The sequence below is a fragment of the Sapajus apella genome, unplaced genomic scaffold, assembly GCF_009761245.1.
Source record: "Sapajus apella isolate SASKATOON/1434 unplaced genomic scaffold, GSC_monkey_1.0 scaffold34, whole genome shotgun sequence".
NCBI classification, from domain to species: domain Eukaryota; kingdom Metazoa; phylum Chordata; class Mammalia; order Primates; family Cebidae; genus Sapajus; species Sapajus apella.
The window spans coordinates 8,967,990-8,980,859 of NW_022436974.1; the positions used below are offsets into that span (position 1 = coordinate 8,967,990).

Genomic DNA, 12,870 nt, shown 5'->3' on the forward strand with positions numbered 1-12,870 from the left:
GTGCCTGGTACAAAGAAAGCACCAATGGATGTTACTTGATACTAAATTTAGCAACAGAATGTGACCTCCCAGAGGGTAGGCAGCAAGCCAGACCTGGTCCATGGAGAGCACTGTTGGTGTTTGTGGAACTGAAGAAAGCTGTTTATCTGTTGGCACTAAAACAGTTTCATGAGTTTGTCCTACAGCTAGTGTGCCTCAGATCCAGGCTAGAGAGCATGTCCCTGGGCCGGATGCTACACACCAGTGATGGGTGGAGCTGGGCTCTGCAGCCCCTCTGCCTGGCTGCCCTTGGAAGCATTCTGAATGCAGTGCCATGGGTTCCAAAGTGCTGAGAGGATCCTCTTGTACTCCCTGTGGAAGTTCTGGTTCAGGAGCCCATAGACGATGGCATTCAGATAGCTGTTGAAATAAGCCAGTAAGTAGCTAGTGACAAATAGCCCCTCAGAGATCTGGGGAGCCATTTCTTGAGGGTTGATGACCACAGTGAGGCCGATGCAGTCAAGTGGGGCCCTGCAGAAGGCAAAGATCACAAACACCGCAAACAAAGTTCCGCAAGTCACTGGGTCTCGGGCACAGCCTGCTCTCTGGCTTGGCTTTCCTGTGTGCCTGGAGCACCAGCATCCAGATGCGCAGGTAGAAGGACACGACAGTGATGAGAAGGAAGTGGATGACCACCACTGCTGCAGTGTACCTGGTGCTGGCTGTCTGGATGAAGGATGCAGGAGTAGATGGGTGGGTCATACTCCAAGGACCCCACAAAGTAGTTGGGCAGCAAGGCCACCACAGTGAGGAGCCAGATGAGGCAGATGTGTACAGGGGTGTGCCGGCACCGGTAGATTCAGTGGCGGGCCACGCTGTGGCAGATGTAGCAGTAGCGGTTAATGGCGATGGCCGTGGTTTTGAAGACAGAGCCGATGGCGCTGAGGCCCATCAAAGGTGCTGGCCTTGCAGTGCTCCTCCCCCACTGCCCAGCTGTCATAGAACATGGCCACGAGGATTAGCGGGTTAGGGGTACAAGGCCACCACCAGGTCAGCTAATACCAGACTCAGCAAGAACAAATTACCTGAAGCAGCAGACAGCAACAGTCAGCACGAGACCCCACAACTTCGATTCCATAGAACATCCAACCCATCATGGAGTTATTCTGGCAACGTGAGTGGAAACCAAGGCCACTCACTAGCTGTATGACTGAAGCAAGGTACTTAGGCTCTGAGCCCCATTTTTGTTTTGTGAACTGGGGGCAGTGATACCCACCTCTAAATATAGCTGTCAGTTAATGACGCAAAGTGCTGGCGGATTTAACAGGTGCTCACACATGCTGTTTCCGTGAGACAGATGCTCAGGGGCTTTGCATCATTTCAGCCCCAACAAATCTATCGAAAAAGGAAAGTCTGAAGTTAGGAACATGGATTTCTAATCACTACAACCCCTCCCTCATTTCCTCACCTCCCTGCACATCTGCCAGTCTCCTTGTGCATTTTCTCCACATGGGCTAACAGACAACTTTCTAAGTGTCTTTAAGTGGGTTTTCTAAATGTGAATTGTGCTTTGCCACTGGACTAGAAGAAAGGTATTGAGTGGGAACCACCTGTTTCTGGTATTCCCCTTTGTGCCCTGTCTGGGGCCAGTACTTCCAGACTTGCGGCCACGTTGACACAGTTGGAGTAGTGGGACAGAGCCCCAGCCCTGTTGGGTGAGGAGGGGCTGTCGGAATTCCTAAGCTCATAGCCTGAGGGGCCTCCCTGCTTGCCTGCACAGTTACAGCCTTCCTGGACTGTCGAGGTGTTTGTCCTTTGAATGGAGCATCTCCTTGGAATGGAGCTTATCCAGCGTCACCAAGCTGAGCCAACCAGAGTGCAGGAAACCATACAGCCATCAATTAATATGCTTCAGGCATGTTCTAAGCTGGATTCCTAGGGTGGAAGCAGGGCTTACTCTGAAGGAACACAATCTCTTTTCCTCAAGTGTTTGCATTGTAAAACTCAAACCCCTGAGTAGAGCACCGAGAACCTAAAAGTTTAGGCAGTACAAAATTCAGTGTGAGCAGCTCCATCACTAATGCCAGTTGTTTCATTTCCTAAGTGTTAAACTTTCTGAATACCTACTGTATAGTCAGAACAGACCCGCCTTCCATCAGGGTCCCTGAGTGATGCAGCGTGCACTGGGCATGATATTTGAAATCTTGGGATCTCTTGTCACATGGTGAAGCCTCCAGCCTTAGGGTGGCTAAATGCAGAGAGTGGTTGGGACAGATGTGCAAGAGGAAGTGGCAAGTCAGCAAAAAACAGACATGGAAACTCCACTGCTGCCATGTGTCTGTCCCATTGCCAGAGAGGCTGGTGTGATGGCCTCGGGGTTCAGAGGGTCAGGCAGATGGAAAAATCCTCCAAAGCACAGCTATTGAACAGGCCAGGCTATGGATGAATTCCAGGAGATACAGAAAAAGGGAGGCTGAGAAGCCACCCAGCTAGGAGTTCACCTGAGTCGGCCCTTCAAGTGAAGAAGATGCCATACCTGGACTTACCCACAAAAGTAGGGAGAGAGGGTGGCCTACAGCCTTTCCACATTCCTCCTGTGTCAAAAAAGATTCCTTGTGGCATGCTCCGTGTAGGGATAGGAACCTGAAAGACCCTCGGGCAGCCTTGATGAAGGGCCTGTTTTGGCTTCACAGGAATGGGGTCAAACCCCACTGGGAACCCACACAAGTCTACTGGAGTCATGGGAGTTCTCAAGACTGAATTACAATACTGTGTCCACAGCTAGGTAGGGAACCAGGGAGACAGGACATAAGCAGATAAAAGGATTGTCTGGACAATTAGAGTGCCTGTAAGGTAGTGAGCTTCCCTGTCTCAGGATCGTCTAGCAGGTTGGATGGCGAAGGAGAATCGTGACTGATTTGAACTGCTGGAAACGTACCTACTCTAATATTCAGATTTATTTACTTCAGGAGTTAAAAATGGCCTCATATTCTTTCTAGTTGGTACAGCAAGGCAAACAATGCAACAAGGACCTGATTGGGATGTGGAGGGTTTCCTGACTGTCCATTTAATTCTCAACCTGTTGGCGGTCTCCACTGCTGGATCTGCATCTCTGATTCACCTACACAAACCTCACTTGGTTCCAAGAACATGAGGGATTCCCTCTGTCAACTTGGCTTTAGCTGAATCGGGAGCCCTTGTCTGAGAATTAAGTGTCCTTTTGAAATCTGGAGGGTTATGCTGAAGTCAGAAAAATCTGGGATAATCTGAGTCTTGCCCAAATTCACTTAGCCAGAAAGTGTCGAGTTTCCGAGCTCCTTTTTGGTGACTGTTCGTTCATGGGTTCCCTTTTCTTTTGGAGCCCTGCCATCTCCTCAGCCCTGCACATTCACATGGTTGGTTCTGTGAAGAGAATTTATCCCCAGCACAGGATGATGAGTCGCAGCAGGACCTGCTGGGCACCTGGCCCAGCGACATACAAGCTCTTGGCACTTGAAAGCTGAGCAGAGAAAGTCAAGAGCTGCCTGGAAGCCGGTGCCAGCTCTGCCAGCTGTTTCTCTGGGAAGGCAGAGACAAGTTCTGCTGTGTTAATGTGGCTTATCCCCTAATAATGCCCCAGAGGCTGGCAAACAGCTTGTAAATAGTGAGAACACATTCAACTTCACGCGGAAAGTGATCCAATTACTCTTCCCTGTTCTGGCTGTTTCTAAAAGGCTGAAATAAACCACTTCGTGCTGTAGATTGATCTGCCCAGACATCTCACTGTCTCCAGGCTTTCTTGGCACAGTTCCAAATTGGAAGACAAAACACGAATTTTATTCACCTATCTGTAAGGAGCCAGGTCTAATGTGGACGATAGTCAAGGGGAGATGCAGTTCTCCATCCATTTCTTCCCCAGACAGGTGAGAAATCACTCAGTATGCGCATGGCACTGCAGTCACCCTGTGCATAATGAATATTTATGTCACAAGTCCTGGCATGACTTATTTCCATCTGCTTCCAGCAGATAGGGTGTGTTAATGGAGAGAGGCTTTGACAACATGGCTTTGTTCACTAACATGGAATCCCCTTCCAGGATTCATACACAAAGCGCATCCTTTCACAGACACGACCGTCATGGTCCCACCCTCTTTTCCTCTTTCTGGAAAATTTATTACTTAATGGAGATCTGGCAATCTAGGCAAGGCCCAGCCACTGCTGAGCTATCTAGTATTCGTCAGGAGAATGCTGGAAGATTGAAGCTCCCTGTATCGCTTGCCTCTCTTCTGTTCTTGCCCTCAGTGTGCAGAAGAAAAATTTGGTTAGATGCGAATTCTTCTTAGTCATTGAGCTAAGATAGAATCAGAGTCATTTGTGTGGCAAATTTTGCCGAGTATATACTAGGTTCTGCATGTGTCTCTGCCAGATGTAAGGGGAGACACGCTGCCTCCCCTTACAAACTTCATGATCTCTTAGAGAAGACCATTAAATAAAAACAGGGTGCAAAGAGGGTTATTCTGGGGAAGTCAACAAACGATCTGTCTGTTCAAACAGGGCTAAACTTCCTCTGCCTTGAGGTCTTCCTCCACTCTTCAATCTGTTCAAATGTGCAATATGTTTGAGTACCTACCACATTCAAGTAGGACACACTGATGGATGAAAAACATGGCCCCTGCCATTGAGATGCCCATGGACCTGTAAGGGAAACAGCAGAGAAACAGTAGCTGTTCAATCTGGTGAGAGCTGGAAGGCCAGAACAAGGTGTTGGGAGCAGTGGGGAGTCTCAGTCAACTTGGGACTGGAGCTGTGGCAGGATATGAGGCTGGTCAGGCAGGACAATTCACCAAGGGGCCAGACAACTACCAAGGCTTCTGCAACAGGACTCCTCCCTCCCAGAATGGCTGTTTACCTCAAAAGAGATGCATGGGAAACATGAGAAATAATCTCCAAATAGGATATATTCTTATGTTCTGAGGATGGGCATTTGAAATAATTGAACATATAATTTATTGACAACTTGATTTTTCAAACCAGCACTAAAAGTATTTAGTGTAAGCTCATAATTAGATTCCCAAATCTCTTGAGCAGATGCTTGCAAGGTCACATATTGATGGAAATCTTAGAATGTGTGGATGAATCGTACAGAAGCTAAGTTGATTTCTGATTTAATTAAGACCAAACAATAGTGTACACAGATACATATGGGGTTATTTCAACCACTTAAAATACATTAAAGAACATAGAATCTTATTTTAAATGGATGCTTATTACAAAACATTCTTCAATAACCATCAAAAGATCATTTTGAAATTCTCATGGGGAATATTTTATTACACTCAAAAGCAACAAAACAATTGATAGGTCTTACAGTTGATGGTATTTTACATAAATGGACTCTTGTTTTTCCCAAGAATTCCCTCATGTTGATAGCATGATTTGTTTTATAAAGAAGCAGACACCCATTTTGTGGGAATTGCCTATAGCCATAACACAAAGACTGAGAAAGAAAAAGGAGAAAAACAAGAGAAGAAACATCAAAGGAATTAAGAGGGTGTAGAGTTGCTTGGTCATCTACAAAAGTGAGAAAGGGCAGAAAAGTGCTTATCGGAACTGGCAGTTAGGAAGTCAGCCGTGACATCAGCAGTAACTACTATTTCCTGATCTCCAATTTTGCCCTGGAGATTGTTCTATCGGTTGTGTCTTCAGGAGAAGGAGACAGAGTGGTACTTGGGAAGAAATATCACTTTGATAGAAGACTGTGGAGGGCTCTTTTTCCCTTTTCTTTAAGACTAGAATATGGCATATAATAGGCACCTAGTAATGTTAGCTATTATTGTTGCATATTAGCTGTATTGACATATTAAGAGGCTCATAATGTTTGATCCCTGTGATGAGAGAAGGTGTGAGAAGTAGGGAGATGAAGGTGATGAAGAAAGTGGGGTATTGCTTCTAGATGGCAAACTCCTGAAGACCTGGGACTTCGCTTTCCAATTCTCTATCCTCGGCTTCTCCAGTAATAAGTATTGTAAATTGTAAGACCCAACAGGAGCTTTCAGTATTGTTTTTCAGTACATGATATCCAAATGCAAAATGTAGCTGTCTGGAGATAGACAGTCAAACATCAAAGTCGTTATACCCCTGGGATACTGAGAGTTACATGGAAGGAATTAGGATTATTAGCATTCGTGATTTTTTTCAACTAAAGATGTAATTATAGGATATAAAGTGCTCAATTTTGCTCAGTGAAGAGGCAGTAAGGTATTTACAGCTGAAATGCAAAGTTGGACAGCTCAAACACTGGGGAAGGAGTCCAAGGGAAGCCAGTTTGGTCTTGGGCTGATAAGGGCACTCTAAACATTTCATGCTGAGCATGACAAGACATCTGTTGCCAAGTGGCATGTCAATGAGTGGTTGGTGGTAGGATAGAAGCCTGGATGGAATGGGCTCCACTTGATCCTGTAACTCCTGGAGAGTAGGGACTGTGGGTCTATTAGGCATGTCCCTCTAGGCCTTCCAGAGCGTTTATCCAGAACCACACTGGTTATCAAGCATCATTTGCTGTCCCAGTCAACAAGTGGAAAGAAGAGGCAAGGAACAGGGGCCACATTCCAGACTTTCCTAATCTAACTGGGGAAGCAAAGTAATCGCATAGGCAGAATATTCCCATCAGGAAGCTCCCAAGCAGTTACCAGTTTTGGATACGAGGTTGGCGTGAAGTCTCCACACCACTGGGGCCTTGGAGAAGGGGCAGCTTTGCCAGCATAGAGTGACCTTGGACAAAGACCTGTGTGTCCAAGTGAATTCTCCATGTTTGCGTAGGCAATCTTAATATCAAATACTTCATATATTTACCAATCATCAGTGCACCCCAGAAATGGCAATTTTTGCACTCAGTAAACCTCCCAGACAGCCTTTCTAACCCAGTTGCAGCACAAAAATCCATTGTCAGACCACAGCTTCTGACTGTTGCTTGGAAAACTAAGGTGACTGTGCCTATGGAGCCAGGAATAACTGGTGCTGCTGTGCCTACCTTTGACAATGGGGAGTACTTAGATGTTACAGTGAGGACAGTTCTCTCAGCCCTCTTGGATGGGCTGCATATTACAGGTAGTTTAAGGTGGCAACCTCGGGCCAGGCCAAGAAGGGGGCTGTATTAGTGCATTTTCACACTGCTGATAAAGACATAACCAAGACTGTGCAACTTGAAAGAGGCTTAATTGGACTTAAAGTGTTCCACATGGTTGGGGAAGCCTTCCAATCATGGTGGAAGGCAAGGAGAAGGAAGTCGTGTCTTAAGTGGATGGCAGCAGTCAGAGAGCTTGTGCAGGATAACTCTTTTTAAAACCATCAGATAAATCAGACTTTCTCATACTGTTCCCATTATAGTGAGTAAGACTTGCCCCTGTGATTCAATTACCTGCCATCAGGTCCTCCTGGCAACATGCGGGAATTCAAGATGTGCTTTGGCTGTGTCCCCATCCAAATCTCATCAGGGCAAACTCCCCAAGAGGAATCACTAGAGGAATACTGTGGCATGACTGGAACCTGCTGAGCAAATTAAGCCGTACAGGAAAATCGGAACAGCCATGCCTTCATGCAGAAGGTGCCAATAGTAAGCCTTTGAGGGCAAAAGTGAGATGTACTTTGGGCTGTTAGCTCTCAAAGTAATTCAGTTTAATGAAAACCTGTATTACTTATGCAGTGCTGAGTACTGTAACTGAGGTCTATCCCAGTTCGTGAAGCAAAATCAATTCATTTTCTCCCAGTACTTAGTGTCTTGGCCATTTACGATTTGTTTCATCAGAGGTGTGTTCTGTTACTACGTACGTGGCTCTGTGGTTAGAAATTGAACAAAAGTGTCTGCTTTAACAGGTGCACAGTCCACCGGGAAGAGACACAGAACAAGAGTACAGTGAGGGGAATGCTGTACTGGGGAGGGCACAGGTATCCTGGAAGTCCAGCAAGGGAGACACTATGCCCTTCACGGAATTAATAATCAACATGGACAACCCTGCAGAAGAGTTTGGGAAGGGGTTGAAGGAGGAGCAGCTATTGACTAGGCAGAAGAGGCTGAGAGCGTACATCTACGAGCATAGCCCCTTTGGGAAGTGGCAGCAGCTCACTTTGGCATTGGTGAGAGGAGGGAGTTGAAGCTATAAGTGAGGTGGGCTAGGCCAGCCACAAATGGCTGTGGGAGCTGTGCTCTGGAGTTGGACGCTGTTCTGGAGAATGGGAGGCAGTTCCTCTTGGCAGTGGTAACAGCAGCTGGAGGAGGGAGCAGGAAAAGCTCCCAAGCACTGCGGATGGCATTTGCTCAAGAGATGAAGGCATGAAGTAGGACAATAAGAATAAGGAGGCAGAAAAGGGGGAAATTGAGAAATAGTGGAAGGCAAAAATCATTAGGAAGTGTGAAATGAGTGTAGGAGGAACAAAAGATGACTTTCAGGTGACAGGTATCCTGGAAATGAAGAGAAAAACATCAAACTAGTCCGTTAGGCCAAGGGAGTGAAAGATCCCACAGAGGGAGTGAATCTGTCACATACAGCACAGAGAAACATTTCCAGAGAACAGTCCAGATGACTGAGGAAGGATGGGAAGCAATGGGGTAGAGCCAGTGGATGTCCACAACCACATTAAAATGTCTGGATGAGAAGGCGGAGAGAGAAGGAAGTTAGGGAGGGACATGAAGTCAAAGTGTTTTGTTTTAAAATGGACTGTATGTCTTGTGTGTGCATGTATGTGTGTGTAAAATACAGGTAGGGAAACCTGACGGGAAGTTTCCCGGAGAAAAGAGCTCAAAAATGCAAGAGATCAAAATGAGTGAGGTGTAGATCAATGTTCAGGGCAGCAGTGGTGAGCCCAGGAGGGAAAGTTCTCAACTATTCTGAGTCCAAAGTGTGGCTAGTCCCCTGGAAGCACATCCTGGTGACAAAACTGAGGTGCCAACCCAGTGCCATGGGCTGTGGAAGACTGAGAATGTAGCAGAGTGAACAGACGGGGCCTTACCCTTTAAGTTGGGTCAGTGCCCTGACCCTACCTCCCACCTTGCTTCCACCCTTCTGTGTCCCTTTCTGTAGTGCTATCTCCGAAATCAACCCACCACGTGCAGCAACAGAAGCTACAGATAGGATATTCCTGGAAAAAAAAAAATGACAATCTAATCACTCACCCTGCCATCGGAGCACCACTGTTAGGGATGATACAGCTGTGCCCCGCAGTGGAACTGGGTTTGTGATAGGCAAGTAAAGGATATTGCTGTCTCCTGGGAAACATGCTGTCACCTCAGTATGGGCTACATATCTTGGTTATTGGAAATACATATGTACGTTCATTGTCACAGAATTTTTAAAATACCAATGATGTAAGGAGCCAGACTTAAGTACAGCAAGGTCTGAATAAGCCTTTCCAAACTCTTCAGTAAGACAAGGCCTGATGAAGAGTAGAATAGGTGCTAACTGGCCAAAGAGCTGTAAGTTTTAAGCACCTTTTGAAACCTCACTCTGCTGAGATCTTTTAGTTCAAGTCAGTACTACAATTGTATGTGACCATCACCAATAATGCCAGTGGTCACATAAATGGTTAAATTGCAAGACCGCAGCAGTGGCAGGAATTGATGTCAATTAGATACACTGTTAATTTTTTTTTCCCTGGTGCCGCGCTGTAGTGGACACATCAGGAGGCAGAAAAGATAGAGGACGTAACAGCAATTAAACATGCTCATGACCCTCTCCTGCCACACTCCCAAATGGGTAATGTTTCTGTAGACCTTGCCAGGATCACAGAAAAGACCAGCTTCTCTGTAGGATGCAGGAGAGGAGGGGTGCTTTTCTCTTTACAAAAAAAGGAAGCTCCTACTTCCTCAACCTTTCTCATGGTGGGCAATCCGAATTACAGAGCAGGGACTCATGGCTTACCAGACCTGCTCTAAATACTCAAGTCAGGGACAGGAGGGGCCAATAGCAGAACCATGAGGGCCCTTTCCTCCCCCACAAAGCCAGGAGCTGTCTCCCTTCTGCCTCCCTGTGCAGAAAACGTTTATGATGGCTACAAGGGACAATGTGTCAAAAGTATTAAATGCAGTTTGCTAAGCATAGCCCGTTCCCTAACAAGATTTTCTTCAAAGGACAAATATCTTGAACAATGTATTCCAGAAAACATTAGCCACCACTACTGAAGTGACTGGGTTAGAAAGCTTATTTCTTAATAATCTTAGGTTTCCCATATGGTGGCCAGACACTCAAAATTGGAGTGTTCTTTCTTTTTTCTTTTTTTTAAAGATAAAAATCCTAGCGTTGGCTGGGTGTGCTGGCTCATGCCTGTAATCCCAGCACTTTGAGAGGCCAAGGCTGGTGGATCACTTGAGGTCAGGAGTTCAAGACCAGCCTGGCTAACATGGTGAAACCCTGTTTCTAACAAAAGCATTTTTTAAAAATTAGCCGGGTGTGGTGGCTCACCACTGTAATCCCAGCTCCTCGGGAACCTGAGGCAGGAGAATCTCTTGGACCTGGGAGATGGAGGTTGCAGTGAGCTGAGATCTTGCTACTGCACTCCAGCCTGGGTGACAAAGTGAAAGACTCCATCTCAAAATAAAATAAAAACTGAAAAAACAAATCCTAGAATCACAGGCCACACCAAATACATGTTACCATTTGCTAAAAATGGTCTGACTCTGTAGAAAAGCATTTTTAATCTACACATCGTTTTTTCTGCTGTTATATTTCCATTTTAATTCATTCTAATATCTGAAATGGCCATCTAAGGCCCATCTTGAGAAACTGCAAAACGAACCAGTCGCTAAACTCCTTCCTAGGCTGAAATGGTCAGCATGTCCCATGACCTGTGAGGGCAAGAGTTCAGATACTCCCCCCTTCTGTGATTTTGTTTCTTTGAAGACCTGACTATGGGAATATTGAAATGAGTGGATTGAAATGTGAAAAAATACTTACAGGATTGGGACACGATTTAGCCAAATCATTGCTTTAATTTTCATACTTAACCCCCGGAATTCCCAGTCTTCAGAAAAGACCATGATATTTCAAAGCAATTGAGTTCAGTCCAAGCAGAGCCTGTAATTTCTGCATTTACACTCTGTCAACTGAAATTGAGTTTTCAAATGACCTGGAGATGACACAAAACCCACTGGAATGCTTCCATTGATAAATTCATTTTTTTCAGCAAGGATTTTCTAAGCAACTATTAAATGTCGAGTGGTTGGCAAGGAAGGAAGTTTAGGTGTCAAGCACAGGTGGTGGGATTTGTGTGGCTCGATGTGGGCACCTCTGGAAAGGCACAAGGGTAGCGATGGCATCCAGCAGCGCGGGTTCCCACAGCGCCTGGGCCTGGCCGAAAGCGCGCCAGTAAAACTTGGCACAGTAGCATCTGTGCCAAGTGCGTTCTTGGCAGCCGCACGTCGGAGGGACAGAACTCACCCTAACTTTTGAGTGCAGAGTCAAACTTGGGGACTACGTTAGCGTGAAAGGAAAGGTAAGCCCGGACCAAGGAGGGAAAAGGCAGCGCAGATAGCGGGGTTGGGGAATAATACCAAGACAGGGAGGGGCCCGACCCCAGCACCAGGGGTGGTGCCCACCTGCGTTCCGGAGCTTGCGGTTCCGGTTCCTGAGCACCAAGAGGATCACCAGGAAGTTTCCCACAAGGTCCACGGCGGTGGTGGGTGGTGACGATGAGCACCGCGGATGACGCAGGAGCCACCCAGGAAGGGAGGTCGAGGGGTCCCGGAGGGCCGCATACTGCCTGCCCCCGACCAGCCCAGGTGCATTACCCACCCGCTGGCCTCACAGCAGTTGGCAAAAGAGCCGTTCTCTGACATGACAGACTCTACTGCGCTGTGCTTTGGCCACCATGCGGCCCTGTACAGCCGCAGAGCGGCGGCAGTACTGAGGGGAGCGTTCCCTTCCCTGCCCAGCTCGCACGTGGAAGGGAGGTGGCCAGTGGGGAGGGGTCTGGAGGAGTTAACTAAGCGTGGGCAGGGGATGGAGAAAAATACAGAAGTGGGAGGACGACTTGGGGTGCAGTCGTTGCAGAAAGGAGTGTGTCCCTCAGCAATGCACTCGGGAACAGCTGGGACCACACAGCTGACTCTGCCACCAGGAGCCCAGCAGGTGCCTGGCCCACCTCAGGCTGCGGAACGTGTCTTCCCTGAGTACACAGTGACATCCGAGACCCCGATTTCCTCCACAGTGTCCCCAAGAGAAGCTGTGTCCAGGCAAGGACATCCAGCCCAGGTTTACAGACTGGAGGTACTGATGGCTGGGATCTCCCATCAGTTATCAAGAAGGCAAGGTTTGAGGTCCCATAGGGGTGGTGCTGCTTGAAAGAGAATGCAACTCCTAAAATGTAGGGACAAAGCCCAGAACAAAGTAGGGTAGATTGTTAAATCACAGGGAGCTGCAGAGAAAGAAAAACCTAGCTATTTTCTGCGAACTCTCTGGGTATTGTGTGGCACCTTGGTGATATCTCTACTGGATCCTCTTTCTAAAGCCAATACTTTAATAGATTCATCAACAAAAATTTACATAAATGGATGTATAGCCAATACTGGGAGTTATAATGTGGTTTTAGGAGGGGTGAGGACAAGAGGCATGATTACAAGAAAGAAGGAACTCAAGTGCCCTTTATTAAAAATGAGTTGTGATCTGGTGATACTAACTTCTAATGCGGGCTAATCTTAGGCCACTTTTCACACCCACTTGAATCACTAAAGTAAAAATGACTGATTTTCCTAAATTTGTTTAGGAAGTTAACCAGAACTCTCCTACACTGCTTTTATGAGAACGCAAAATGGTACAGCCACTATGAAGACCTGTCTGTTAGCTTCTAATAAAGTAAAATACACACCTATCCTATGACCTGAAGTTCCAAGTGAAAAGGAAGGTACATTTTCACAAAGATGTG

The 12,870-nt window shown here is 46.7% G+C and overlaps 1 protein-coding gene across 1 annotated transcript; it reads right to left on the minus strand.

Moving 5' to 3' along the window:
• Nucleotides 1-233: 233 nt before the first annotated feature.
• MTNR1B (melatonin receptor 1B) lies at nucleotides 234-11,785 on the minus strand. The gene is given in 8 exon segments (XM_032295792.1): nucleotides 234-549; nucleotides 551-717; nucleotides 719-932; nucleotides 934-1,010; nucleotides 1,012-1,064; nucleotides 11,546-11,627; nucleotides 11,629-11,670; nucleotides 11,672-11,785. Coding segments are annotated over 8 exon segments (1,065 nt in total).
• Between the last annotated feature and the right edge of the window lie 1,085 nt (nucleotides 11,786-12,870).